Source organism: Trichoderma citrinoviride, assembly GCF_003025115.1.
Source record: "Trichoderma citrinoviride strain TUCIM 6016 unplaced genomic scaffold BBK36scaffold_2, whole genome shotgun sequence".
Classification (NCBI taxonomy): domain Eukaryota; kingdom Fungi; phylum Ascomycota; class Sordariomycetes; order Hypocreales; family Hypocreaceae; genus Trichoderma; species Trichoderma citrinoviride.
The window spans coordinates 306,739-334,565 of NW_020194710.1; the positions used below are offsets into that span (position 1 = coordinate 306,739).

Sequence of the window (27,827 nt, forward strand, 5' to 3'; positions counted from 1 at the left end):
GTTTATAATGATGGTGGTAATGTCCAATGACGGTCGAGTTCATCCATCGCCTACACTCTCATTCCCACTCCTACCTGTAAGTAACATAGGTCAGTAATTGACGTCTGCCCACATGATTTCGACGACACCCTCACGGAACAACTTTATCTCAGCCAAAAGGATGCAAAACCGTTAGCCGACGAGTTTCTTTCCCCCTTTCTAGCGATAAGACTACGGCTAAAAGGCTCGAATGTGTGTGGAGTTGGTGATGGGTTTTACCCCAAGTTTTGCTGCCACACGCAGGGACCTGGACCATGATTTGCTGCCACATGCAGGGACCTGGAGACGAAGACATCTTGGAGTTGAACTGATTCACAAATCGGCCTCTTTTGCCTTTGAATAATTAGGTCAGACTATTTAACAATCGATTCGTGAAGCCAATGAGCATTGGAGGAAAGAGAATGCGAGTGAACAATCAACGCCTGGCGTCGTTATTAGTTTGTCTGCGCTGACGCGCCGTCTAGTCATGGCGTCTGTTGACGATGCGAAGCCGAAGAAGCAAGTTGACCAAGACTCTCTATCTCTTGGAGATCCCCGCATGGGGTATCGTACATCTAAGATTGAATTGCTAGAGTAGGTAGATATAAAGGGACTGCAGTTGTGCTTATAACCTTGAACCCGTCAACCTCACCTCCTCCATCGCCCCCCTATTCAAAGCATCCGTATAGCCTCATCAACACCAACTTATACTTCCAAACAAAGAAACACAACAAAATGCCCCCCATCATCCTCCCCGCAAACCAGCCCCCCAACCGCTTCTACGCCGGCGGCCCCCAAATCGCCGCCCTCCGCTCCCATCCCGCCAGCGCCTCCCACGAGCCCGAGGACTGGATCGCATCCACCACCTGCTGCGCCGGGCACCAGGCCGCCAACAACAACATCGGCCTCACCCGCCTCCCCTCCGGGACTCTCCTCCGCGACGCCGTGTCTTCGTCGCCGGAGAAGTGGCTCGGGCCGGGCCACGTCGCCAAGTACGGAGCTGACACGAAGCTCCTCGTGAAGCTGCTCGATGCGGGACAGAGGTTGCCCGTGCATGCGCATCCGCACGTCGACTGGGCGGCGAAGCATTTGCACGACGAAGAGAAGAAGAAGCACGGCAAGGCGGAGGCGTGGTACATCCTTACTCCTGGGACGGTGTGGTTGGGGTTCCGGGAGGACGTCGACCCGGAGGAGTTGCTTCGTGTTGTGCAGGAGGGGCGGGGCGCGGAGCTTCTGGAGAGGATGCATGAGATTGACGTCGAGCCGCATCAGACGGTGTATGTGCCTCCTGGTGTTGTCCATTCCATTGGCGAGGGCTTGTTTGTCGTGGAGGTGCAGGAGCCGTCGGATATGTCGATTCTTTGCGAATGGAGCGGGTTCAAGATTGATGGCGCAAAGGAGGGCCATTTGGGGGTCGGCTTCGAGACGGCACTTACAGCTGTCGAGACGAAGGGGCGGACGAGGGAGGAGGCGATGAAGCTTGTCACGGAGCCGAGGGTTGCGGAGAGTCTCTGCGTGGAGGAGTCGAGGCGGTATTTCCTTCTGGAGAGGGTGCTGCTTGTGAAGAGCAAGAGTAGTAGTTGCCGGCGGGGGTTTGCGGTTGTCGTTGTCCTTGAGGGACATGTTGTTTTGAAGACGGAGTTTGGGGGGGAGGGCTTGGATTTGACAAAGGGGGCGACGGTGGTGGTTCCGTATGAGGACGGGGAGATTACGTTGGAGGGGCGTGCGGATGTTGTTATTGCTCGGCCGCCTGAGTAGGAGCCCCTTTCTTTGGACATTGCTGGAGAGTTGTTGTAGTTATGAAGAAGTCACGACTTATACGAAGTTGACTACCCCGAGTTGATATATCGAATTTAAAGTCCATAAAGCAGCAACTACATAGTATGAAATCTTCTCTCAAGCCTACCCCAGCTCGACATCTCGACTCCCGGTGTCTGCCTCCTGTCCAACAAGATATTCCTCACTCCCACCATCCATCGTCGTCCGGCCAATCCCATGCGCTCGTCCGTCCTTGACCAGCCGCTCCAGGCGACGACTACTCTTGCGTCCAATCGTGACGAGCTCTGGCTTTGAGAGGCTGCTTTTTGCGCCTCGTGTTACCACGGCGGTGGCTCTCTTTGTCATCCAGGGGCCGAGGATGGGCGCGTTTACGGCGATGATGGCGACGAACTGGTTGGGCGTTTAGACAAATCACGAAGTCAGGAGTTGACCAAAATCTTGGGGGAGTGAAGAGAGAGAGAGGGAAAAGGGGAAGAGCTCACAGTCTCGCGGATGGACCAGATAGTCCCGAGATTGAACGATTCTACGTCTTGCAAGGAGAGGACGCATCGTAGAATCGACGCAATGATGATAAAGACTCCCATACAGAGCCACAAGCCGCAAACAGTTTTTCTAAATGACAACAATCAGGACGGGAAAGTTAGAAGGAAACGAGTGCCACCGAAAGCAACGTTACCGCAACAGGGGCATCTGTACTCTCCAGAGCAGAGAGAGCGGGATAGACAGTATCATCAGGTCGGTCCTGTTGTGTGTGTGATGGTCAGTCTTTGACATTGTGGGTGTATCTGGACGAATAGGGGAGTTGGGGTGAATTGTACGTTACGTTGGTGACGACGAGTGCCAGGTAATTGGGAATGTTCAAGGCGCAGGCGTCTTATTGTTTCCATTCACTTAATATGGCTCTCATGTTCATCGTCGACATAGCATGTATAAAGCTACACACCTCCTGGGTAGGGATAAACCTGCCAGTTCTTGCGCACAGGCAGACACTTTGTCAACATGACTACAATAGTCGACACATATCCCGCAAGGCAGACCAGCGCGGTGACATGGACAAGCCGTTGCTGCCGCGTATCGAGTCTGTTCCATCATCTCCCCGAAATTAGCCAACATTCCCGGCCGTCCCATGGAGGAGGGGGTGTTGTAAAAGAAAAGATAAACCTACGTCAGTCTGCGAAAGAGAAAGAGCATGCACGTCTTCAAGCACCAGATCATGGTCACGTAGAGGGCGATGCCGGCAAAGAGGCATTTGCTGCCGATGACGAGCCGTCTCCTTTCTTCGGGTGTCAGGGCGAGGGCCGTTTCGTCGTTGAGGCCGGTGATTGTGCCGTATTGGCCTTGTAAAGGGCATGGATTCGTGTTAAAACGTCGCCGTATGGCCACATAATAAGCGGTTCAGCTGATGGGCTCTTACCTATCATCTCGAGCATACACAAGTCGGCCTGCAATCACATCAGTTTAGTCTGTTATGAAAGACATCTGTAACCTCGCAGAGGAAGGGAGAAACAAAAACACACAGTCCAGAGAATAACAGCTGTCAAGGCAAAGTAATCATCGTCCTCCCAGTTCAGCCCGACCGTCGAACTTCGACAGGCGATGCGCGCGAGGAGAATGACCGTGCCAATGGCATATTCCGCCCAGGCCTCGACACGGAACGGCGTTGCCGGCATAATGCGTGTTGATCGTGAAGAGTCAGCCCTTTAATCGAGTTACGAGGAGCTAATCGCCTTTCAGCACCAAAGTTGGTCGATGCTTGGATATATATTCCTCCCTGGGCGTGAAGCCACCAAATACCCATACCCGTCACTTGTAGCACAACAGAACATGAGTCTCTACCCCGTCGCCTGAGCTTGGCCTACCAAATTCCGGATTTATTTCAAAGGGGTTACTTCATCGCGGTCCCAGTCAGCCAAGAGAAATGCCGGTGAGGCCTCGGGGCTTGACGGGACCAGATTGCCGGAAAATGAATTGCCGTGGTTGTCATCACTGCTACCTCGGTGTGCTATTCTCATCGGAAACTGTACATACGTGGCGTATGGGGGTAATGTCTGCCTTGCCCAGAGGCCACTGGAGGCCTTTTTTTCTTTAAACGGAAAAAGGCTGCTCATGGACATACTAAGACACGACGGCCGATGAGACCCTGCAGGGGTACATACATGCATACCCCAAGCGAGCGGCTGCAACCCAACCAGGCGGACCGGAGGCCCAACGAGGCTCGGTCCTATTGAGCGAGCAGAGGGAGCCATCTGCTGTTGCCTGATGCTTCGGCAAGCATAAACTGCTCTCGAAATGGTCCATTAGGCGCCACTATTCAGAAATGAGTAGGGGGAGGGGGGGAGACTTTACAGTCGAGGCAGCCTCGTTGGAGCGTTTCAAGACGCCCTCGGAAGAATCGATTCATCTCGAGTCTGGTAATGGCTGTCATTGTTGCCTAGTGTTTGGATTGACGGGGCAGCAAGCAGAATACTGCCCATCGCCAAGCTGGACCAAGTACGAAACCTGGCGAATCTCGGACGAAAGCGAGGAGGCTCCACGCTCGCCCAACCTTGGCAGAGGGGCCGGAGAGGGAGTGTTTCCTCGTGGTGTTTCTTCCCACCGTCGATGGCTTTGAGATGTATAATCGTTCTATCAGCCCTAACTTGACCCGATATTGAGGTAACCGAATTATAGGAACAAAGCAACAAGGCTTACGTTTATAGTAAAAGTCATTCAAATCAAAGCTCGTCTATGTGCAGCGAGGCATCCACATATCGGAAATCTGCCCTCCTCGAGCAGATATACCCAGTTTTATCATCACCAGCCATGGACATGAACCATAAGTGAAAACTGTCAATTCATTATTCCCATCACACTCCCTTCTTAACCATAACAATAATCAATCGAAAAGCAGGGTATCCACAAAGAATCCCAAACAACCAAGATCCCAACTACCAAGGAGCTCCATCTGAGACCATAAGCAAATGCTCCTGCTCCTCCTCATCCGGCACCCACAAGCTCGGCCAAGCAAACACCTTGGTATAGTCGACCGTCTGCCACATCGCCTCCCAAAAACGCTTGGCCTTGGCCGTCTTCTTGCCATCGTCCGGCCAGCAGTTGAGGTCCTTGGGCTTGTGCACCATGATGAGGTAGTCCCAGCCGTTGTCCATGTAGATGGAGCCGAGGTGCTGGGCGGTGCAGTTGGCCGCGGCCTTGGTCACCTGGAGGTGCACCTCGGTGGCCGGCACGAGCAGGTTGAGGGCCCGGGGCGCGCAGACGGTGACCTGGCAGCACTGGGCGTTGATGGCGCGGCACTGGCCGGGCTTGACGGCGAAGTTGCCGTTCTTGTCGCGCAGGTTGGGGATGTTGTCAAAGGCAATGTTGCAGCCGTCGACGTGGGGTTCGCCATACTCCCGCTGGAAAAGAGAGAATTTGTCAGGAGACATTGAAAGTTGGAAAGTATGAGCAGTTTGGGAGCACAACTTACAGGAAGGCAGACGGAGACTCGGGGCAGAGACAGGGCTGGCTTGGCCAGGAAGTAGTATGGGTTGAGGCCAGTTGCGTGCTGGACCTTGAGGAAGTCAAAGTTCTTCTCGCTGTAGTCGTTGCGCGGTGCGAGGGAGGAGATGGGATTGATGGCCAAGGCGGAGCAGAGCGAGGCCTGGAGGACGGCCAGGAGGGGGAGCATCCCGGCGCAGTTGCGGATGAAACCCTGCATTTTTGATAAAAAGAAAAAGGTTGATTATGTAGTGAGATAATCAGAATGAAGTTGTGTATCGAGTGTGTGTTGTTTATCGAGTGTGAATATTCAGATTGAGCTGATCAAGGTGTCCGAAGCGGTCTGCAGCGAGTATATGTAGCGGGTAGAGTTGAACTTGTTCTTTTCTCCCTCTCAGGGGGGGAGGAGAGCCTTTTATACCCACGGCCATCGCTAACATTACCAACTATCCCAAAGAAGTTGGCACTGAAATATCTTCACAGTTCAAGGCGAAATAAGGTTGAAAGTGATTGAGTTCAAGCCATGCACCATCCAGCACAGGCTGTGCTGGCATATGTGGTATAGCTCCATCGTCCAGAGCCAAAGAGTGAGGGTCATTCCCACGTGTGGTTTGAAAACGAAGTGTAGGAAGCGAGTTGATGATTGGTTCTCAGCCTCTTCAACCAAGTAGCGTAGACTCTATAATAAGCATATCACAGTAGTGGCGGCATGCTAGATGCTTTGAGGCTCAACTGTTGCCTCAAAGTCTAAAGGCGAGTTCAACACTAACCCTAAGCATACCGGAATTGTACGGTTCTCTGGCAATGAACGAATCAAGTCGAGAGTAACAGAAATTTTAGAGGTTTAGTTCAATTGGAAGGTTTTTGTTTTCTTTTTTCATTCATCGTCTAATAGAAAGTTTCTTAACAGCAACACCAGGCTCAACTTGAGCGAGGCCCAACTCAATTGCGCCACTAGGCTTTCCGTTCCCAGTCCAACTTCACGCCAGTCCGCCTCCTGAATACATCGACAAAGCCTTGGACTTGATCGCTTCCAGCGCAGCAATGTACAGGCTCGGCCCGACGCTGATTCTCGAGACACCGAAGCTAGCCAGCTCACTTGTGGTGAGAGCCCCGGGTGCTCTGGAGAGCACGACGGCCACCTTTCCATCCAACTCCTTGATCAGCGTCTTGACGGTCTCACTGCTCAAACCCCGTCCAGGACCACCCCACACAAAGATGGTGGTAGCACCAGCCTCGAGGTAGGCTTTGCCGCGCTTGATAGCCTCGGCCAGGCGAGTCTCGTGGCTCAAGTCAGGGTCCTCCAGCCGGAAGACGTCGCAGCGAGCATTGAGGACAAAGTCCGGGGCGCCTGCATTCTTGGCAGCTTCGAGAGCACGCTTGAGTCGGGCAACCTGATCGTCGAGCTTGTAGAGGGAGCCGGAGAGGCCCTTGCCAAAGTCGGTCGCCGGGATGCTATCCTCAATGTTGGCACCAGCAGCGCCGTACTCTACAGCCGCAGTGACGGCGGCGGTGATGTAATCTCCGTAGCCGTCCTGGAGATCGACCGACAGGGGAAGGCCTGCCTTTTCGGCGAGGGGGGCGATGTGGGAGATGGCCTCGAGGTTCTGGAACATGGTGAGCTCCTCATCCTTGATGCCGAGGGAGGCGGCGATGGCCCATGAGGCTGTTGCCAGCGCCTTGACGGGCTTGGAGGACTCTGAGTTGAGGGAGACGATGGCGTTGAGGGAGGAGACGTCCCAGATGTTGGAGAGGACGAGGGGGGTTCCGGGCTTGTGGAGGGCTTTGAGGGTCTGGGCTGACTGGTTGACGGTGGCCATTGTGGAGGTGATGTATATTGTTGGGGATGTATATGGTTGGTGTTGTATTGGATGGCTTTGGGAATTGAAGTGTCAAGAGAAGCAAATGGCCAGCCTATATATACCCTGGGTGAGTCTGAGTTGTCAGTTGAAAGTAATCACAGGAAACAGATGAACAGCACAGGACAAGTCTCATCGAATCAGCGGACAAGTTCCCGAGCAACAGCAACATCACAGCATGACTCCATCCATCACTTGTCACTCCAAGGGCGGAGTTATCGGACTCAGGCACGAACCAGCGATCCGACGCAAGCCATCAGGCTAAGCCAACCCGCACCCAAGCATGCACTCAGTCTCAGCCCGCCCCATCGGTTGACGGGCGGCAGAGCGGCTCGATTCGCTGCGAGCTGCTGTGGCGTTTTTCTTCAGCGATGCAGGCGAAGACGTGGATCGCGAAGACTGCGGACACGTAGAACAGGCACCGACCACTAAGGTAGGACAGCGCATGTGAGGCTGCGCGTATTGCAGGCTGATGAATTGGCCATTGCGTGCGCTGGTTGAGCTGCTTGAGTCTTACTGAGCCGAGTGCGAGTGCGAGTGCGACGTCGGATGGTTCGGCTGGTGACGGCCGTTGGGGAGCAACAGCCAAGGGAGGTATGAAGCAGTTTATTGGTGGTGATGATGATGGAATATGGAGCAAGACAAGATGCTTACAAGATGGCGATGAAGGCGGTGATGATTCCAGGTGGTGGCAGAATCAACGGCCGCAGATGACTAAGCCTGGGGAAGAGGCCTGTTGCGATGATATTGCATGTTGCATGCAAACTCCATGTGAGACCAATTCAACCTCGTCCTCCGCGAAATGTCAATCCTTTGGAACATCGTTTCACAGCTGAAGCAAGTCAGAATGAAGCAGGGAGTGCAGCCTCACCAGTTTCCTGGGACCAATCCGACAGCAAATCCCGAGCAGGAATCTCCAGTTCGTGAACGTGCGTCTCTCGGCATGTCGCACCAGAGAAACAGCATCCCACGACATCTAAGAGCAGGACGACCTGTTCCCACCATCAGTCCCGTCCTCAGGAGCATCACCACCGTCTTCGCCATCCCTTTAACTCTTCTCCTTCACGGCATGTCCGTTTCTTGCTTGTCCCAATAAAGCAACCAAGCACAAGCAACTCTTCCCAGAGAATGTTTGAACAGCAGCCTCGGTCTCGAAAGTGGCTTAGCCTCACCCGTCGTGTCCAGCACCAGCTCCACACGGCATTCTTCTGGAACATGCATCTCCTTTGCCTGAATTCTGTGTTGCACCTTTCACCTTCTACTTCAGCAGCAATGGAGCCTCGATTGCATTCTTTACCGCCATTATAATACAAACAAGAGACTGAGTCGCGTGACGGCGCCCCGAATTGTGTCGTAGTCCAGAATCCATCTCCAACGACGCCGTTCGCGATTCTTCCACCATCGTAAGCACTGCTGGCTTGTGATTGCTGATGTAATTCGCCCATCGTTGCGTCACTGCAGACCTGCTGTGCCTCGGAAGAGAAATTCGATCAAACCTTGGCATCTCGCGTATCCTCTATTATTAGTGCTCGGTATTTATTACATAGGTGGTAGATAGTATGAGATTGGGCCTTTGCACCAACACGCCATCAAATCCTTCTTCTTCTTCTTCTGCTTTTCATTTCCTCTTGCCCCTGCCTGCCTTCCAAACAGAGCAATCACCTACCGTATCTCACTCACTGGTCTCAATTCTTGTAGTATTATTGCCCGATCCCCCAACACCAGCTCTGGTTCGTTCTTCCATTCCATTGCTTGAACCAGCTTACTATTTTTGGATTTCTCCTTCCTTCCCTTATTCTATTCCTGCATCTCTTATCCTTCTAGATCTTCTTCTTCTTCCTCCTCCTTCGTCATCTCCCCCTTCTTTGTCGCATCTTCTCTCCAATACCTCGCCCGTCTTTTGTCCCGACTCGCCTCGATTGGATCATCGCCACTCCTCGTCATCGCCGAACCGCCACCATGATCAGCGCCTCGCAACCCCAGGCGTCCAGGCTATCGGCCTACCTCGCGCGGCTGAATCCCGTCCCAGCCTTCCCCGAGTACACCGGGCCCTACAAGGTCGGCACAGTCGACGTCGAGATCCCCGTCTCAGACCTCCCGTCTCCCGCCCCGCGGCCCGACAACGCCGGCGACGTCGAGACGGTGTTGTTCCGCGTCTTCTATCCGGCGGTTGCCACGTCCAACGAGAAGCTCATCAGCTGGCTGCCGGCGCCGCAGAGACACTATGTCTCGGCTTACACAAAGTTCATGGGCGTCGGACACACCCTGGCAGAGCTGCTCTCGTAAGTCTTGATGGCTTCAATCAAATCAGTCAGTCAATGGCTACGCAGTCTTGCTCATCAAGTGCTACCATAGGTTCCTCCCCCGACACCTTCACTACACCTCCATTCCCGCCCACAAAAACGCCGTTCTAGAATCCGCAACCACCGACAACGAGCGATGGCCCACCATGATCTTCTCCCACGGCCTCGGAGGCAGCCGCAACTCGTACTCGTACGTCGCCGGATCGCTGGCCTCTCACGGGGTCGTCGTCTTCTGCCCCGAGCACCGGGACGGCAGCGCCGTCACCTCGTTTGTCCGCATCCCTGAACAGTCTGGCCGCCAGTCCCGGAGAATCATCCCGTACAACCGCATCTCGCATGATGTCTCGCCCGAGGTGTACGAGGCCAGAGAAGCGCAGCTGAGGATCAGACTGTGGGAGCTGGGGCTGGTGCACGAGGCCATCCTGGCCATGGATGCCGGCCGGGAGCTCAACAACCTCAACGTCTCTACCACGAGCCTCACCCAGTTCGTCGGCCGCCTGCACGTCAACGAGCCCGGCAGCGTCATCTTTGCCGGCCACAGCTTCGGCGCCACCACCATGTACCAGCTCCTCAAGAGCACCTACTACGCCGGTACTCCAGAAGTGGCCGCCATGGAGAAGCCGCTGTTCACCCCTGCCGAGGACAGCGACATCCGGAAGCAGGTGACGGAGAAGAACGTAACCATGCTGCTGGACATGTGGTGTCTCCCCCTGCTGGCCCCCAACTCGGCTCCGTTGTACAACCTTCCGCTCCCGATCTATGCCGACGTCCCCTCCGCACCGGGCGGCACCGCGCTGCTGGCTGTTGAATCCGAGGCCTTCTTCAAGTGGCCCGAGCATCTGCATGCCACAGCACGGCTGCTGTCGCCCGACCCGTCGTCCAAGGTCGTGACGCCGGCCATCTTCGAGCGGCCCAGCGGCAACAAGCTGCCCGAGCCCAACTTCTTCTACGTCAGCAGCTCAGCCCACCTGAGCCAGTCCGATTTTGGCATCCTGTTCCCGCTGCTGACGAAAAAGATCTTCAACGCCGTCGAGCCCGAGCGCGCGCTCCGGCTGAACCTCCGGGCGCAGCTGCAGCTCCTCCGGGCCAACGGCATCCCCGTCGCGCGGACCTGGATCGGGGACCTCGTCGACGGCGGCTACGTGGACAAGCTGGACCTGGCGAAGAAGCGCTCCAGCGAACACATTGCCGCCGACGGGCTCAACGACGACAAGGCCATTTTCGACAGGAGCGGGACCGGCCTCGTCGACCACTGGGTCTGGATCGACACCATTGGGCTGGGCGAGCCGGAGGAGCAGGTCAGCGGCGAGTCGACGACGGAGAAGATTGAGAAGAGCGAGGAGCAGATGAAGGGCGAGCTGGAGCCGAGTGAACAGACTGCCGAGGCTGCCCCGTTGAAAGGTGTCACTCTGCCCCAGGGCCAGGGCTGGCAGGCGATATGAGTTTGAACGGTGATCTCATGGCGCGGAGATGGGAATGTTGACGATGCCCGAACCCTTTCGAAAGCGAGTGTATAAACACATGGAGGCACTTTTTACTGTTTATACCTCTGCCTCTTTTCTCTTACTCTTTTCATCTTCTTTTTGTTTCCCTTGTCAATCGTCCTTGGTGCCTTTTGTCTTGGCTTGTTGTATAGTATTGTCTTGGTACGCGGAGTTTGGTCGGCATTTCTTTTGCAAGCGTTGATTATACAATGGGATGGATTACGACTCAGCGTTGCGGGCACCAGTTTCCCGGGATATATAGATAGAACCGAGATTTAGAGCGTATATGTATCAAGACGTTGCCGTTATCATTGCATCCCGCTCTGTACCATTGTGCGTTTTGACTCACATCGAGCAAACACCGTGAATCGAGATGAAGTAGACGCCCTTGCATTTGTTGTTGTCCAAACCCATTCCATCCAGTCTAATCACAGTATCAAAAGAAACCCCGTCAGAAAAACTCCAAGCAAACGCAGAAATCCTTCCCTCCCCGTCTCCAGAGCGTTACTCCAACGATTATATGTACATCTGCAGAAGTTTCTCTTCACCCTCCAAATTTCAAATCCCCGGCCGTGGTATCCCCCCCAAGAGCATCTCCTTGCACACCTTCAACCGCTCGCGCGCCTCCACCAGCAGCTCCGTGTCCGCCTCCTCGAGAATGTCCACCATGACGTCCAGCAGGTCGGGCAGGCCCTCGTGCAGCGCCGCCGACGCCCGCTCGTCGAGCTCCGGCAGCGCCGCCACGCCCGACACGTACTCGACCATGCGCGCGTAGCTGCTCTGCCCCAGCTGGGACGTCGGCAGGGGGAAGCCCTTGCCCGGCGGCCGCCCGAGCGCCTGGACAAAGGCCCAGATGGCCAGCACGGCGTAGTACATGATCCAGGGCCGGTGCGGGTCGGGCTCGTTGCGCACCGAGTACTGCACGGCGGCGTGCTCTACGGGCAACGGGTGGTGGTGGTGGTGCGGGCTGTTGCGGCGGCGCGGGCGCGGGTGCGGGTCGACGACGACGCGGTGCAGCAGCCTGAAGGCGTGCAGGATGGCGTGCCGCGTCGACGCCATGCCGGACCACGCGCTCATGCGCTTGATGGCGTTGGCGTAGTCGCGCGACGACACCTTGCGGCCCAGCAGCCGCTTGGCGCCCGCGTACACCTGGCAGTCGACGATGTCGGCGTGCAGGCTGATGTGCGCCAGGTGGTACAGCACGGACGCGCTGTTGATGGGCCCGTTGGGGATCCCGCGGTGGCCCGGCGCGTCCGAGATGGAGTCGGACATGGCCACGTCGAAGCTGCCCTTCCAGCTGTCAAAGGCCCGCAGCAGCATCTTGCGCCAGCTGTCCTGCGTCTCCATGGCCGGCGTGTGGATGTCGAGCCACTTGAGGTGCGTCTCGCGGTGGTTCAGGTGCCAGCCCACGCTCAGCAGGCCCGAGATGATAATCATGCGCCCAAACGAGTGCGTCTTGACCTCCTTGCCGTGCAGCGCGCTCTTGAGCCCGTCCAGGAACGACACCTGCTTCACCCCGTACATGCGGAAGTTGGCGTCCAGCTGCCGCACCACGTCGGGGCTGTTGGCCGCCCACAGGTTGTCGTCGCACGGCAGCGGCAGCCGGATCTCGTGCGGCGCCATGTCGGCCGCGTGCCCGAACATGGCGGCGTGGATCACGTCGAGCATAAACGCCGCAAACACCACGCGGTGCATCGACTCCGTCTCGGCCCAGCGAGCCCACCACGTCCGCGAGTCCAGCGCCATGTTGGGCGTCTGGCGATCGGGGCCGAGGGTGTCCGGCTCGGGGGGAGACTCGCTGCCGGTCCTGCCAATCAGCGGACTGCCGCGCCTGAGCAGCGTCAAGAACGCAGGGTGGTAGATGTGCGCCCGTTCGTGCAGCTTCCGGGAAGAGTACAGCTTCTCGTAGAATTCCAGAAGCAGGAGGGCCTGCAAGACCCAGAGACTGGCGGGCGGCGCCGAGTCGTCAGAGGTCAGAATCTCCCATCTCACGCAGGAGATGATGACGTCGGCAAATGCGCCATACTCGGAGAGCTGCCCCGACACGTCACGGCTGCGCAGCGATGCGGCGCCGAGAGACAGCATGACGAGGAGGAGCAGCACGGGGCATCGGTTCGGAGAAAAGGTGTGTTGGTGGATGATGGGCAGCCGAGGCGAGACACTGTCCCAGAACTCCTTGAGACAGTCCCGCATCATGTCGAGGTTCAGCGCCGGCATGTCCCCGCCGCTTTCCAGGACCAGGTTCGGCATCAGCGGCTCATATCTCGGCTGCTTCTTTCGGAATGTCTGGAACCAGTGAAGCAGCTCCTGGCGCCGTGATTCGGTGATCCAGTCGTCGGACGAGGTCTCGGACAGCCGGTGCGGCTGGTCCATGGGCGACAGGCTGGTGAGCGATTCGTAGTCGTAGTGGATGTTGTTGTTGAAGGTCGATTCCAGGCCGCCCTCGAGGAACGGAAGACTGGCCATGCTAAAGTCGTTGTACGTGGTCTGGGGGTCAAAGAGCCATGCGGCAAAGTTGCCCTGCGTCAGGGAGTCGTCGGAGGGATATCCGACCGCGCCAAAGCCCACCATGCCCGACGGCTCTGGCAGCGCCGACGGATCGGTCGTGTAGAAGCTGGTCCTATGCCGCATCATGCCGTTCGAACCGTCGTCGAGCGAGGGCGCCCACGTCGCCGTCTGGTGGCCCGTCCGGTTCGCCAGCCCGTGGTTCAGCGGCGCGGGCGTCGGAGCCGTGTTGGACTCGGGTGTCAGCAGGATGGCGGCATCGTGAGGCCCGGCGCCTGCTCCTGCTCCTGCTCCTGCTCCCGTCCCGGCCCCGGGCGGCTGGCTGTACGACGACTGCGGCGGGAGGGAGATGCTATGGCGCTGGGGGTGCTTGATGGCGTCGCCCGTGTCGAAGCTCGGGATCCGGTTCCTCGGCGTGTACGAGGCCGTGTGCCGCTTCTTGTGGCGCGACAGCAGGTCGAGGCGCACAAACTTCTGGTCGCAGTCGCCCACGTCGCATCGGTATATCTCCTTGGGGTTGTCTGCGAGAAGGTCAGCTCAGTGCATTGCGCATACAACAATTGCCAGCCAATCCACGTCTGCAGGGCCAAGGGGAGGCTTCCGTACGGTTCAGCTGATGGCGCTGCAGGTGCTCGGCTCGCGAATAGATCTTGTCGCAGCCGGCATGGTCGCAGACGAACCTCCGCGGCGCGCCCTTTCTGCTGGCGCGCTTGTATCCCGTGGTTGATGTCGTGCCTGTGCCTGTGCCTGTGCCTGTGCTGGCGCTGGATCCCGAGCCCGTGCGAGTCGTCGTCGCCAGGACACTCGCATCCGCGGTCTGTGGCGACTCCATCCGGGTCATATATTCATTGCTGGCCCCCGTCGATGAAGCCAGAGTGCATGTGCATGGGGGGAAGGATTGTGCGGTTTGTGCCGTAGCAGTCTCGCGTCGCCGCCGCCTCTCCGTGTGCAGTGCAGCGAGCCCCAGCTGAATCGGCAGTCCGCATCCGCATCGGGCAGTTTTCCCATCGATACACACACAACGAGGAGCTGCTCCGAAGGGGTCCTTTTCCGTTGCGCGGGGACGAGCTGGGGAAAAGACTCCAATCTCACGTTGAGGTCGTTATCCGGGGTGACCCCCACTGAGGCTGTGGGGGGGGACGAAGGGGGACAAGAATCTCGTGCGGTTTTGGTGGTGATTTTCGCCGCCACTTATCAGATACTCAGATACGCCACTGGGTTTCCGGGGAACTTGGGCTCTTATCGCTTCAGTGGGGGTCACCGCCAGCCAGACGGCCATTTCGCTCCGAGAAGCGGGAGTACGGCAGTCGAGATCTTGTCCTCTAATACTTCGGAATGTCGGCCATTGGACACCTCTTCATCTCGTCCAGATCCTGTAGTATACATGTAGAATATAGCCCATCTATGCTACGTAGTATCGGCTGACTCTTGGGGACTAGCCGCGCGCCGTCAAACGCGCCTTGGCGCCATCTAGTACTATCTATTGATTCTCTATCTTGAATCAAGATGTTTCCTTGTGGTCAAGCCACCGTGCTTGATATTTCCATTCCAGTCACGAGGAATCTGCTTGCCAGAAGCTCATGGTAAGAAGGCTACCAAGAATATGTGCCCCCTTATCACTCCCAAGATTCACTATGAAAAATCTTGTACAGATCGGATAGACACCATTACAAAGCTCGTGCAGAGAAAATGAGGTCCACCTCGAGGAAATCTGCTGGCATCTGGATTAAGCTCAAGGCTATTGGTGAAATTCCGCCCTTGAGTTGACTTTTGCTTTGGCTGTAACATGGCTCCTGGTGTAGGAAAGCGAATCGTTTGACCGAATAGTCAGGTCCGTCCCCTTAGCAAACAGCTCCTTGCAGCCCATCAATTACCATGTTCCATCTCCCATCACACCCTGAGGTCAAGATAAGTCCATGAATCAAGAGTATATTGCTCTTTCGAATCTATCCGGACCGAGATGATGTACTTTGCCAAACCTCAAGCAATCCATATATGGTATCTTCATCCGTCACGACAGGCCTCATCGCCCGCTGTCATAACAAACTCGCATTTCCACAAACTCCCTCCCCATCTTGCCCAGGCATAATCTCCCCCAAGCCCTCATGACGCCTCAGCCTTATTCTCCTCCTCCACTCCACCCTCCCCATCCTCGAGCTTCACAGACTCAACAGCACCATTCAGCCCGCTCTCCTGATTCTTCTCCTCCAGCATCCCCGCCGACGCCAAGAAGTGCTGCGCCACGTTGTTGTGGTTGTTGAAGTTTGCCAGGTCGAGGGGCACATAGTTGCGCTCGTTGGCCAGCGCCGGCAGCGCGCCGTGTTCCATCAGGAGCTTGACCACGTCCAGGTGGCCGCCGAGGGCCGCCCAGTGAAGGCCTGTGTTTCCGTGCTCATTGGCGTCGTCCAGGAAGGTCTGCTTCTCCTCGTGGGGTCTCTCATCGAAGTACTGGATGAGTTTGCGGACAGTCTCTGGATTGGCTCCGGCGTCAGTCTCTGTACCGTACGTATTCTTATGATGGATTTATAGGCAAGATCCCCAATCCCCCATGTGAAGTCATCGCATTTTCCCTTCTTACCTAGGTGTCCGTTGCCCGCCGCCATGTGTAAAGCCGTGGATTTGCCCTCATCCTTGGCGGCCAACAGGATCTCAGCTGGTGACACCTTCTCGCGCTCTGACAGCGTCTTCAGGGTCTCGACAAGATCCTCATTCTCTCCTACTCTGGCGAAATAAATCACGTCGTCGATTTCGTCCGCTGTGAGATTCGGCGCCATGGTGATGCAGTGAGCTTCTCACTCAGTCTTGGTTTGCGAAAACGCTTGTATAAAATTTTGGCACATCTTCTTCTGGTGGAGGGGACTGTGTGAGGTGTTTGCCCCGCGATTCCCACACTGTGCTTGTATGGTTAGTCCAGGGTAGGTAGCTCTAACGTCGCTCGTTTGCTTCCGACAATCAAGATCCCAAAACCTGCCCAAGCTTCGATTCCAGCCATTCTGTGAGATTGCCTGCTTCATCAAGCCACTGGATCTCCGCCTTGATGCCCATCATCAACATGACCTGAAGTTCTCGTTGAAGCTCAAGAGCATCCGAACTATCGCCTGTATTCTGTAACTTCTCTAACATGCCAACGGCAAGTTTACGATCTCGTACTGAAAGAGCCGAACTTGGTTCACGGCATTCTGTGGACGAGATTGAGGTTCTGGAACTGGCGCTTTGCTCGGATGACTGGCTGTTCGGTGGCTGTAGATCAATCGGAGATGGCGTTACTGAATGGTCAATATGGGTCTCACGCTCTAGGAGATGCTGCGATTTGATTCCCAGCCAGCGTATCTCGGGAGCCGTATGGTTCGTCTCTCGTGACACTATATCCGACTTGAGGCGGTAGTAGCGCAGGATATTGAGTCCATCAGGATCGTAGTCAGCCAATACAAAGATTGGAATTTGCGGACAGTTGAAGCGGACCAGCTGAATAAATGAGCAAGTGAGCAAGTCTGGGTATCCTTTGGCCTTTATCTCAAACGTTAGCTACCATGATGGGGACGCCATCGCAGGAAACATGCCGTTATGAGTGCCCCTGGGCCAGCAAGAGATGTTTGCGAAAACGAGCGAGATGTCAAAGAGCGAAAGATTGCCTTGGGCATAATCAGTAAACAATGAGCGAGCATATGCTTGAAAGAGGAGACACAGACGTCTTTCTCAACGATGAGGATCCATCTGATGCCTTCACAAGAGATCGCTTTTATTGACCCAGTTGCGGGTAATACCGTTCCCTTGAGCGGTAGTCAGACACAAGAAAAAGACAAACATCTCACTTGATCGGATATACAAACCGCATCTCCGGTAGCAGGACCAATCACTGTATCGTCCTGTAGGTAAACGGTGAGAGGTCCTGAGAAGAGCCCCTTGGAAGATGCAACCTAATTTGGTTAATTCAGGCCCCGAGAGATGTCACTTGACGTACAATGTTCAACTCATCACGTTGGACATTGAGTGCAAAGGCAAGATTATCCACCAGCTCATCCACCGTCCTCTGGTTCTTGAAAAGGCCCTGGTGCTGGTAGAAGATGTGCCTACTCCACCAGGACAGTTATGTTAAGATCTGGAGCGTCACTTGAGGTCGCCGGAACAGACTAACCGCTTGGTCAAGACTGTTCCCGAGACCAGGGCGTCATGGGAGAGCTGCAAGATGAGCAGGATCCGGGCTTGGATGGTTTTACAAGTCAAACGTAAGAAGCAGATCGCAGACACAACTCGCTTGAGCAATGGTGCGTACCGAATTTGGTGGCTTCCAGAACGGTTCTGCCTGGGAAATGGACCTTTTGCGGACTGTTGCCGGCTCGGCTCGAGACAAAGTCGATGGTGAGCTCCCTTTCTTCGGCCAGGCAGTCCAGGATAGCCTCCAAGATGGACTCGATGCGAGAGATGACGGTTCCTGCGGATGTTGCCGCTGTCACTGACCGGATGATGATCTGTCGTCCATCCCGAGTTCTGCTGTTGGCTGCTGATTGATCCATGATTGGCTCTGCAAAGCCTCATCACAAGCCAGACGGACGCAGTGTCGGGGTTTTTGTGCAGTCCGGAAAGTCAATGTCAAGTGCCAAATGGCGAGGATCCGAGCAAGTGGCTGCTGCCAGGAGGTCCGAATACGAAGACGACGGGATGGGAAGGGGCATTGGATCATTAGCTGCAGGTGTTGATCAGGCAGGATTAGTGCCAGCATCCACTAAAACGGCGCTGAAAAGGGACCTGGATCTGCTCATTGGATGGCGGGGATGTCACTGCCAGCCCCAGGCACAGGTACCGCTTCGGGCAATTCAGCGCCTGGAGCAAGCAAAAAGGTACAATCGAAACCAAGCCAGGCTTTGTACCGCCAAGCCCAGCCCATCGCATGTGAAAGCATTCGGGTTGGGAAGACAAATCCAGTCCGGCAGCCATTGACTCTCCCCTCTCCCTATAAATCTGTCGACAAGTAGGCCATCATCACCAATTGGCCACGCGGAACATCACGCAAGCCACCGGCAAGATGGCAACGGCAACAGGTCGAGACGTCGGCAACGGCAGCGCAAAGTCTCGCAAGCGCGCCTCTGACGATGGCGACAGCTTTCCCAAGCGGCCCAGGCTCGAGGCCAAGACTGACCTCACGAGATGGAGAGTCAAGGACGACGACAGCCGCCACACGTGGCACTATCTTGCCGACGACAAGGCGGCTGCAGAGTGGCCGCAGAGCTATGCAGAGAAGTGGTATCTGAACTTGCCCACGGTATGTCCTCCCCCTGGGCCTTGTGAACGATGCAGGATCGAGAGAAGGTGGTAGGCCGCAGCTCACATGCTCCGTGTCTAGGATCTGCCTGCCCTTCCAAAGGCCGAAACACCGCTCCAAGCGGCCGAGAACGGCCTCACCTTCTTCGAAAAGCTTCAATTGCCTTCTGGCCACTGGGGCTGCGAGTACGGCGGCCCCATGTTCCTCCTCGGCGGCTTCGTCATTACGTGGTATGTCACCAAGACGCCGATACCCGATGCCTACGCGACCGAGATCAAGAACTACGTCTCTGCACGAGCCCACCCAGAGGACGGCGGCTGGGGGCTTCACATCGAAGGCGAAAGCACTGTGTTTGGCACCGCCATGAACTACGTCGTTCTCCGTCTGGTTGGCGTGGACCCCGAGGACCCTGTCATGGTCAAGGCGAGGGCAACTCTGCACAAGATGGGCGGCGCAGTCAACGCGCCTCACTGGGCCAAGTTCTGGCTCGCAGTTCTGGGCGTCGTGGACTGGGACATCGTGAACCCTGTGCCCCCGGAGCTCTGGCTGCTGCCCGATTGGATGCCGATTGCTCCCTGGCGGTGGTGGATCCATATTCGCCAAGTGTTTCTGCCCATGGGATACCTCTACTCAAAGAGATGGAGCTGCGAGGAGACCGACGTTACTCGGGGGCTGAAGCAAGAGCTGTTCGTCCAGCCTCACGCCGAGATCAACTGGGCAAGCCACCGAAACAGCATTTCCTCCATCGACAACTACCACCCCAAGTCTTGGCTGCTCAACTCGATCAACTGGGTCTTGGTCAATGTGTACAATCCATATCTCCGCTTCAACTTTCTCAAAGAGAGAGGAGAGCAATGGGTCAGCGACCTCGTCGACATGGAAGACGCAAACACGGAGTATGCCTGCTTGGCGCCGGTGAACGCGCCGATGAACACGCTTGTGTGCTATGTCCGGGACGGCCCCGACGCATACACCTTTAAGAGACATGTTGAGAGACTGCCCGAGTACCTGTGGGTCAAGGATGAAGGAATGCTGTGCAATGGCACAAACGGCGTTCAGTGCTGGGATACTGCCTTTGCTATCCTTGCGGCCGTCGAGTCTGGGCTGCACGTCCAAGATCGCTGGAGGCCTATGCTGGTCAAGGCCCTGGAGTATCTGGACAGGCAGCAAATCAGAGAAAACTGCAAGGACCAAGACAAGTGCTATCGGCAGCCCCGAAAGGGTGGCTGGCCGTTTAGCAACCGGGACCAGGGCTACGGCGTGAGCGACTGCATCTCGGAGGCGCTCAAGGCCGTCATTTTGCTGCAGAAGACGGAAGGGTACCCGCAGCTCTTGGAAGACCAGCGCATCTTTGATGCCGTGGACACGCTGCTGCTGTATCAGAACGACAACGGGGGAGTTTCGTCATACGAGGCGCGAAGGGGTGGCGAATACCTGGAGATGCTGAACGCTGCCGAGGTGTTTGGCAGGATCATGATTGAATACGACTATCCCGAATGCACGACGGCGTGCGTTACAGCATTGTCTCTATTCCGCAAGCATTGGCCCGACTACCGGACCAAGGACGTGAAACTGTTCATCAAGAGAGCCACCAACTGGATCAAGACGAACCAAAGGCCCGACGGCAGCTGGTATGGCAGCTGGGGCATATGCTTTACATATGCTGGCATGTTTGCGCTGCAGAGCATGGCGGCCATTGGAGAGACGTACTCCAACAGCCAGATTGCCAGGGCAGGCTGCGATTTCCTGATTTCCAAGCAGCGGGAGGATGGCGGATGGTCCGAGAGCTACCGGGTGAGTGCATCTTCTGTCCCTTATAGACTGGCTTCCGTGACATGAGCCCCCTTTGCTAATTCATCTCTACCTATGTCAAGGCTTGCGAAACCATGAGATACGTCGAGCACGAATCAGGATCCCTGGTGGTGCAAACGGCCTGGGCGCTCATCGGGCTCATGGCGGTGGACTATCCCGACGTGGAGAAGATCAAGAAGGGCATCCGGCTGATTGCGAGCCGGCAGCAGGCCAACGGCGAGTGGCTGCAGGAGGCGATTGAGGGCGTCTTCAACAAGTCGTGCATGATTTCGTACCCCAACTACAAGTTTACTTTTACGATTAAGGCGCTGGGAATGTTTGCAAAGAGATATCCGGACGAGAAGCTGTAAGGACTGGGATCCTGGTTAGAATCAATTAGATATAACTTGAATGAGGAGGATGCTCTGCCATGGCAGCTATTGACAGGTTGATGCTGCTTGTAAGCCTCCTTTATTTGGCCATGATGTTCTAGAGGTTTCTATGAGCCCTATCACTTCAACGCTTTTACTCGTACAGTGCCCAGGCATCAGCGACACAATACCCTTTATTTCAGCTTCCTACCTATTTTGTTCCTAACCATATGAACACTCACTAAGTCTCAGTAGCATCATTCGTCTGAGCTTCAACCATTATTACTCCGGTCAACTTGACTTTTCTCTTACAACCTTGAAGTTGGTTGTCGACACCCAGCAAACGAAACAGTGGGGCAGTGACGAAGTTAAGCTCCGAGCTTCGATCCCCCGCTAAAGCTTGAACCTCAACAGCTGCTTGCCTTTGTGACTGTTAACTTCTGCCAACTCACCAACTTTCCGTCTTTCCTTTTCATAGTCACTCAACTGTGTATCTGCCTCTTTTTTCATCTTGATCAGACGCCATAATCTTCACATAAGGCAGCCATCGACAGGAGAAACAGCAGGTACCAGGTCAAGCATGTCGTACGCAGCAGTGGCCCAGCAGGGCCTCAAAGCCGTCGAGGAAAGCGACTGGAACACGGCCGTCGAGAAGCTGTCCGAGGCCCTCAGGAGCTCCCAGAACCCCGCCTGGCTGATCGCCCGCTCCAAGGCGCTGGCCGGCCTGGGCCGCCCCGAGGCGAGCCTGGAGGACGCCGACCTGGCGTGGCACATGGCCGTCAAGCGCAGCAGGAGGGAGCTCATGGCCAGCGCCCAGTACCGCCGCGGCGTGGCCTACTTCCAGCTGAAGCAGTACGCCAACGCCGACTACTGCCTGCTGCACTGCATGCGGCTCACTAAGGGTGGGCTGGCGGTGCCCAAGGAGGACCCGTGCCTGCAGTACGTGGACGGCAACGGGTTCTGGACCAGGAGCGCGGACGACGCCCTCAGGGCTGCGCAGCAGGAAGAGGCGGGCAAGAAGAAGCTCAACGATCTCGGGGCGCTGTCGGGGTCGGACGACAAGGATCCCCTGCGGGCGCAGATGAGGGAGTGGCGGATGGCGAGCACCATTGCGATCCAGGCCCTCAAGGCGATGGAGAAGCTGCCGGCGGACGACCCCGCGAGGAAGCTGACGACGACGCTGATTCCGGAGCAAAAAGACCTCGTCAACCACGCCTCTGGAAAGGCCAGTACTGGAGAGTCTGCCTCGACAAACGCCGCTCCAGCAAAGGTGGCTGCTGCGGCGGCGGCTCCTCCTGCGGTGCCCAAGGCTGCTGATCCCAACGAGCCGCCGTTTCGCATGCAGGACTTCCAGAGCGACAGGAACATCTCGGTGTCCATCTTCTCCAAGGGCGTCGACAAGGAGAAGCTGCGAGTGCAGTTTTCCGAAACCTCGGTCCATCTGGATCCCCTGGTGTACTCCAGCGGCGAGCAGAAAGAGTTTCACCTTGATCTGTGGGGAGAGATTGATCCCTCCAACTCTAAGTACATCGTCACACCGAACAAGGTCGAGCTGAGCCTGGCGAAGAAGACGCTTGGCAGATGGCCGGCTGTCCAGGGCGATGGAGCTCCCAAGAAGGCTCCACTGCCCAAGCCTGAAGTAGCTGCGGCAAGGTAAGTCATGTTTTCGTTTGGACGTCGCACTTGGGGATTGTTGTCAAGCTAATGACCATGTTTCAGCTCTGAGAAGCCGAGTGCTGCCAAGGCCGTGGACGCGAAGCCGACAGTCTACCCCACGTCTTCCAAGACTGGACCGAAGAACTGGGATGCAGTGGGCGCCGAGGAGAATTCGGATGACGAAAAGGATGTCAACGCCTTCTTCAAGAAGCTGTACAAGGGCGCCACCCCCGAGCAGCAGCGGGCCATGATGAAGAGCTTCACGGAGAGCAACGGAACGTCGCTGAGCACCAACTGGGACGACGTCAAGGACAAGACGGTGGCGACTGTGCCGCCGGACGGAGTCGAGGCGAAGAAGTGGGATTAGTTCGATGGTCTGTTTTGAGTGACGGAGGTGATGACTTTGTGTGCTATGACACAGGGGCGAGTTATGGATTTAGGGATGATCATTGTAATGATCTGACCAGGGGTAACATGCACGGCGCAAGAAGGGATGAAAATGGTTTGCTTTTAATCACTCAGCTGGCAGTGACAGACTGCCACTGCTAGGATGCCTCGTGTATATTTCATGAGAGGTTCTAATCTATCTTGAGACTGACGTCTTTTCAAATTTCTTCTGACCATTCTAAATCGTTTCACATCGACGGTGATGTGCTTGTCTCATATAAAGTCGTTACGCTCTCACACATCTCAAGCCATACATACAGAGATATACAATAGTTATACGAAGCCCTCAAGCCTCGATACCAGGATCAAGCTCCTTGAGCCTCCTCACAACATCCTCGTGCCAGACCGACCTCCTCAGCGCCTGCTGCGCCAACCCCGGCGTCCACGGCACCTCGCCGCGATACTTTTCCGCCAACCCCTTGGGTATATGCGCCGCCCTCGAAAGGAAGTCCTCGGCGGCAATGTACGCGCCCCTGAGCCATCTCTCGCCGCCGCCACCGTTGGAGCTCGTCTTGTCAAACGCGTTCCGGCCGTGCAGCACGCGCAGGTTGTCGAACAGGACGCACTCCCCCGGCTCCATCTTGTGCTCGTACACGGCGTCCGGGTGGTTGATGAGCTCCGAGAAGACGCGCGCGGGGCGGATCCAGCCGCGAATGTCCTTGACGGGCGCCATGTACCGGCCCTGGAACGGGGGCGACCAGAAGACGTTTGTGAAGCCCGCGGCGTTGCCCTCGAGCACGCGGCGCGAGGAAAAGTAGTGGAAGCCGTGCTTGGAGTACTGGTACGGCACGTGGTGCTCCGCCAGGGGCGCGACGCGGTGCCGCGCGACGTACGGCCAGAGGAGGCGGCCGACGCGCTCGCCGTCGCTGAAGAGCGACTCGCCGCCCGCGCGCGACGCGTCCATGCAGTGCAGCACCTGGATCATGGGCGGCGGGTCGAGGTACAGCAGGTCCTGGTGCAGGCCGAGGAAGCCGTTTGTGTAGGCGACGTTTTCGGCGTCGGGCTTGGCGCGCACGTCAAAGGTGCGGCCGTAGAAGGTCTCCTTGATGTTGGCGATGCGGGAGGTGATGTTCTCGACGGAGGATTCGTCGCGGGGGACGTTTTTGAGGAAGACGATGCCGAGGCGGCAGAGGTCGATGACGACGTCCCAGAAGGCGGGATTGTCGGCATCTTCCTGCATGAAGGCTGCGTAGTCGATGTGGCGGATGCGGTTGGCGATGACCTGGCGGTCCCAGTACGCGACGCCCGTGCGGCGGAAGATGGAGCGCTGCCGGGGGAGGGTGATGTCTTCCATTGTCTTGCGCTTGAGGGCCATGTCGACCGACTCCCAGGGGAGGAGCATCATGTGCTTCTTTTCGTTGGCATGTTCATCTTGCTCGGTGGTGAAGCGAGGAATGTCGCGCAAGAAGGTGACTTCCAGCCCCTTCTTCGTAGGCTTGACGTCTTCCAGGCCAATGTCCACGGGGACCTCGACGGACGAAAACGTCTTCTGGCCGGACGACGGGTCTCTGCAGCGCGGACAGGAGCAGCTGTCGCGGAGCGTCGCCGGCTTGAGCGTTCGCCTGCCGTCTCCCTTGGCGGGATCCTCCACGTAGAGGAACTTGTCCGTCCAGGCCACCGTCACGGGGGCGCGGATGGAAGACGAGTTTGGGGACTCGTCTATGTAGGTGAAGCGTTTGGCTTCGCGCGGGATGGCGAGGCGCGGCCATGGGCGGGACGCCGAGGTTTGCTGGTTCAGGGCTTGGGCTTCTGCTTGCTTGGCGAGGATCCTTCGCTGCTGAGGTCTGTAGGAGCCTCCTCCGCCTGTTTCTGAATCTTCTGTTGCGGCGGCCTTGTTTCCTCTTGGTTCTTGTGGAGTGGTCTGTTCTGGCTGGCGACTTTGGGGTTGCTGTTGTTTCTGAGTGAGTTTCTTGTCGGAGAGGGATGATGATGACGGCGATGATGATGATGCCAGTCGGGTTTGGGTGTGAGCAGTGCGGATGACGTGAGGAGCAGCAGCAGCATGAGCTTTTGCTCTTGAAGAGCCGGCGGCTCTGGCCTGCGCTGTGCGAGCAAGGGAGAACATGGCCAGGCTGAGAATCCCTTCACTCAAAAAATGCGTTAGAGTACGACAGAAAGCAAGCTCTCAACGCCGTGGGGGGAAATCCGGGGAAAGCTGAGAGGCTTCAGGCACGAGCTCGCCAAAGTGGGCATGTCGAGGCAAAAGCCTTTTGCGCTAAATATAGGTAGTTCTGATAGGGCGTTTGATGTGGGAGTGGGAGTGGACCGAGGCACAAAAACTCCGGCTTCAAGTTGCTTCTGGAGGGGACGGACGGCAGGAGGAGGAGGGTCAAGGCGTTTTCTATACAGAGAGATGTTGGATAGAATTATCTGTAGAGAAAACTTGAGTTAAGAGTGACGAGCATTCTTAATTCATTGGTTCTCTCGTTGCATTTTCCTCTTATTGCTCCCTTGAGGCGTTGTCTATACCACTCAGTCCTGTAACCGGTCCAAAGGAAGATGGTCGCTCTCCAGCCACATCACATGAATGACCAAATCTTCATTGGAAATGCCAAAGCAATGAGACGTTCAAGGTGGTTATCAACTTGGATTTACTTCAAGGAACATCTTCCCTTCCAGCGCACCTAATCAGTCTGTAGCTTAATCATTCCATCATTACTCGTATCCAGTAATCACGCAGTATCGCTGACATGTTCCCCAATCCCATTTGCCCAACCAATTCCCAGCATCGTAATCGTACAACGGACGAGAATAACAAAAGAAAAGCACCCAAGTAACCAACAGCCTTACCGATTTCGATTGCTCGACCATCTCTTCACCATGACCTCTCTAACCTTGTACAGCTTCATCGCCTCCGCGACACCCGTTTTCAGCGCCTCGTCAAACATGGGAGGCGGTGGTATGTCCACGTAGACCAGCACCAAGCTCTTGGTGACGTGGGACAGCACTCGCACAACGCTGTGCAGCCACGACCACGGCTTTCGCGGGCCTTGTTTGCCTTGCTGCTTCCACCACTCATCCGAGTACGATGGAATCACAATCAGTCCAAACTCGGCGTGGTCAAACACCGGCCCTCTGGCGTAAAGCAGCCAGTCGACGCCGAATTTGATGCCTGCTCGAGGCACCCAACCCAGTGATCGGAAGTGATGATACACGGCGTAATGGACTAGGAACCCGTCGTCCGGCTCCAGATCCGGCTCATCTGGGCCGTTTCGGGGCGGAAAGTAAGAGTATTGCCGGAATAGACGGAACAGATCTTGGCGCGACAGCACTCTGCCAGACGCGGGATCCGTGATTTCAAGGACCCCCAGACCAAAAGACAGGAAGAAGGCTTCTTCCGGCATCAGCTGGAGGTGCTCCTTGTTGATGATGGGATCGGACACGGGTGGGCTCGCCGACGGCAGCTGGGGGAGCGCTTGGCCATTCGACTTGCCATGGCCGTTGACTTGAGATGGCTGGGACAACGACACGGGCGGAGACCGATTGGGGCTCGGGGGGTCCGTCGCTTTGTACGTGGCCGATTCCACCGTGGGCGAAAACCGCACGCTCTTTCTGCGCTGCAGCTTCGTGTTGCCCGTGCCATCACTAGATGAGTCTACGGAGCGGTCATCCCTAAACAGCTCCGGGCTATCCGTTGTGATGGGGGTTCGGGGCTCCTCCGACTCGTCAGTGGACGAACCGTGGTGGGACGAGAGTGTCAAGGATCCGTTTGCCTTGGATTTGAGGGTGGCCTTTACGGTGGTGAGCTTGACAATGTCGGCAGCCGAGTTGGGCAACGCCAAGATTTGCAGCGGACCAACAGGAGGTGCAAACGAGGGTAGAGGAGTCGGGGCAGGCACTGGCAGTGATACGACGGCGGAGTTTGGGAGTGCGAGGAGCTCCAACGGGCCAACGGGCGCAAGGGGAAGCGAAGCAAGTTTTGGCACGGCTGCGTCTTGTATCTCCCGAGCTTTCTGGGCCTTTGCCTCCTCGGCCTCTTGCTTCTCGGCCTCTTGCTTCTCGGCCTCTTGCTTTTCCAAGGCACGAGATGCAGCCAGCCGCTCCTCTTCAAGCTTCGTCTTCATAATGGCTTCCTGCTCAAGTCGTGCACGCTCCCACTTGGCTTGTGCTCGCTCCTCTCGCCTCTGCTGCGTGAAAATCTCGCTGACGTGGGCTTCCTGGAGTCCTCGCTGGACCTGCTCCCTCTTGAGCCAGTTAGGCTCACTGCGACTCAGGTTACCCTTGCCATAGAAGCCTTGCTCCCACAAGGCCCTCATGGACTTTTCATCTTTAATGTGCACGGAGATGGTCGTCTCAGACCAGACGCCGTGGTGGATCACGGCCGGCTCTGCGGGTGGCGGGCGGAAAACCTGGCCAAGCCATGCGTAGGCAATGTGCAGCAGCGACACGGGGTTGTTGGGGTAGAAGGCTGGCAGGGGAAAGGTTCGGATGGGTGCAGGCAGGGCGTATATCTGGTGGAGAGAAGGGCCTCTGGCTTGCGGTTTCGCAGCTGGAGCTGGAGCTGACGCTTCAGCTTGGGCCTTTCCATTGACTTGGGGGTCTTTGGGAATAGGTGAAGCCGTCCCTAGCAAGGGGGCCTCAGTATGAACTTGCATCTCAGCCATCTCGGACTGGGATCATTTTGGCTGGACCTGCAGCACTCGAGTCAGTTTGTGAAGCTCCAAAGCGTGTGCAGCGTGATGACAAAATAAACAAAAGGCAGTTTTCCATTGCTGATCAGATACCGTTGTAGTCTATAATTACATGGCATTCACAGAGGTCTCCAAATGAATGGTCGCTCTTTGCTCAAAAGGTCATCATCATGACAGCGGGATGGAAATCAAGGAAGAAAAGCTCCGGCTGCTGCGCCTGGTTCAAGGCACACGTTTTTGGCTCTCCGC

The 27,827-nt window shown here is 56.4% G+C and overlaps 12 protein-coding genes across 12 annotated transcripts; 4 read left to right on the forward strand and 8 right to left on the reverse strand.

The window, feature by feature from the left end:
* Positions 1-753: 753 nt before the first annotated feature.
* Positions 754-1,776, forward strand: BBK36DRAFT_16742 (RmlC-like cupin; the record flags this gene model as incomplete). The annotated part of the gene is made up of 1 exon (XM_024897787.1): positions 754-1,776. One exon carries the CDS (start codon positions 754-756, stop codon positions 1,774-1,776), a length of 1,023 nt encoding a protein of 340 aa, XP_024752659.1.
* Positions 1,777-1,920: 144 nt separating this feature from the next.
* Positions 1,921-3,467, reverse strand: BBK36DRAFT_1111006 (hypothetical protein; the record flags this gene model as incomplete). The annotated part of the gene is made up of 8 exons (XM_024889650.1): positions 1,921-2,187; positions 2,280-2,409; positions 2,474-2,539; positions 2,616-2,670; positions 2,741-2,877; positions 2,963-3,134; positions 3,212-3,239; positions 3,315-3,467. 8 exons carry the CDS (start codon positions 3,465-3,467, stop codon positions 1,921-1,923), a joined length of 1,008 nt encoding a protein of 335 aa, XP_024752660.1.
* A 1,257-nt stretch (positions 3,468-4,724) lies between these two features.
* On the reverse strand, positions 4,725-5,461 carry BBK36DRAFT_1110512 (hypothetical protein; the record flags this gene model as incomplete). The annotated part of the gene is made up of 2 exons (XM_024889595.1): positions 4,725-5,189; positions 5,261-5,461. The coding sequence occupies 2 exons, from the start codon at positions 5,459-5,461 to the stop codon at positions 4,725-4,727; spliced, it is 666 nt and encodes a 221-aa protein (XP_024752661.1).
* Positions 5,462-6,251: 790 nt separating this feature from the next.
* Positions 6,252-7,091, reverse strand: BBK36DRAFT_1111072 (Phosphoenolpyruvate/pyruvate domain-containing protein; the record flags this gene model as incomplete). Its single annotated transcript, XM_024889663.1, has 1 exon — positions 6,252-7,091. The coding sequence occupies one exon, from the start codon at positions 7,089-7,091 to the stop codon at positions 6,252-6,254; it is 840 nt and encodes a 279-aa protein (XP_024752662.1).
* Positions 7,092-9,089: 1,998 nt separating this feature from the next.
* On the forward strand, positions 9,090-10,875 carry BBK36DRAFT_1111389 (PAF acetylhydrolase; the record flags this gene model as incomplete). Its single annotated transcript, XM_024889700.1, has 2 exons — positions 9,090-9,412; positions 9,486-10,875. The coding sequence occupies 2 exons, from the start codon at positions 9,090-9,092 to the stop codon at positions 10,873-10,875; spliced, it is 1,713 nt and encodes a 570-aa protein (XP_024752663.1).
* A 600-nt stretch (positions 10,876-11,475) lies between these two features.
* On the reverse strand, positions 11,476-13,548 carry BBK36DRAFT_1111245 (hypothetical protein; the record flags this gene model as incomplete). The annotated part of the gene is made up of 2 exons (XM_024889687.1): positions 11,476-11,835; positions 11,926-13,548. The coding sequence occupies 2 exons, from the start codon at positions 13,546-13,548 to the stop codon at positions 11,476-11,478; spliced, it is 1,983 nt and encodes a 660-aa protein (XP_024752664.1).
* Positions 13,549-15,343: 1,795 nt separating this feature from the next.
* On the reverse strand, positions 15,344-16,209 carry BBK36DRAFT_1134179 (ankyrin). Its single transcript, XM_024892216.1, has 3 exons — positions 16,001-16,209; positions 15,524-15,893; positions 15,344-15,450 (listed from the first exon to the last, which is right to left on the reverse strand). Exons 1-2 carry the CDS (start codon positions 16,194-16,196, stop codon positions 15,526-15,528), a joined length of 564 nt encoding a protein of 187 aa, XP_024752665.1. The 5' UTR covers positions 16,197-16,209; the 3' UTR covers positions 15,344-15,450; positions 15,524-15,525.
* Positions 16,210-16,374: 165 nt separating this feature from the next.
* Positions 16,375-17,936, reverse strand: BBK36DRAFT_1111070 (DNA topoisomerase IV, alpha subunit; the record flags this gene model as incomplete). The annotated part of the gene is made up of 6 exons (XM_024889662.1): positions 16,375-16,929; positions 17,112-17,192; positions 17,253-17,339; positions 17,384-17,495; positions 17,558-17,624; positions 17,696-17,936. The coding sequence occupies 6 exons, from the start codon at positions 17,934-17,936 to the stop codon at positions 16,375-16,377; spliced, it is 1,143 nt and encodes a 380-aa protein (XP_024752666.1).
* A 428-nt stretch (positions 17,937-18,364) lies between these two features.
* Positions 18,365-20,844, forward strand: BBK36DRAFT_1134180 (lanosterol synthase; the record flags this gene model as incomplete). Its single annotated transcript, XM_024892217.1, has 4 exons — positions 18,365-18,388; positions 18,428-18,682; positions 18,764-20,476; positions 20,557-20,844. The coding sequence occupies exons 2-4, from the start codon at positions 18,446-18,448 to the stop codon at positions 20,842-20,844; spliced, it is 2,238 nt and encodes a 745-aa protein (XP_024752667.1). The 5' UTR covers positions 18,365-18,388; positions 18,428-18,445.
* Positions 20,845-21,424: 580 nt separating this feature from the next.
* Positions 21,425-22,867, forward strand: BBK36DRAFT_1137787 (SGS-domain-containing protein; the record flags this gene model as incomplete). Its single annotated transcript, XM_024893195.1, has 2 exons — positions 21,425-22,497; positions 22,564-22,867. 2 exons carry the CDS (start codon positions 21,425-21,427, stop codon positions 22,865-22,867), a joined length of 1,377 nt encoding a protein of 458 aa, XP_024752668.1.
* A 366-nt stretch (positions 22,868-23,233) lies between these two features.
* Positions 23,234-25,018, reverse strand: BBK36DRAFT_1186835 (Clavaminate synthase-like protein; the record flags this gene model as incomplete). Its single annotated transcript, XM_024896509.1, has 2 exons — positions 24,826-25,018; positions 23,234-24,606 (listed from the first exon to the last, which is right to left on the reverse strand). The coding sequence occupies exons 1-2, from the start codon at positions 25,010-25,012 to the stop codon at positions 23,234-23,236; spliced, it is 1,560 nt and encodes a 519-aa protein (XP_024752669.1). The 5' UTR covers positions 25,013-25,018.
* A 715-nt stretch (positions 25,019-25,733) lies between these two features.
* On the reverse strand, positions 25,734-27,542 carry BBK36DRAFT_1110243 (hypothetical protein; the record flags this gene model as incomplete). Its single annotated transcript, XM_024889559.1, has 3 exons — positions 25,734-26,532; positions 26,623-26,881; positions 26,972-27,542. The coding sequence occupies 3 exons, from the start codon at positions 27,540-27,542 to the stop codon at positions 25,734-25,736; spliced, it is 1,629 nt and encodes a 542-aa protein (XP_024752670.1).
* Between the last annotated feature and the right edge of the window lie 285 nt (positions 27,543-27,827).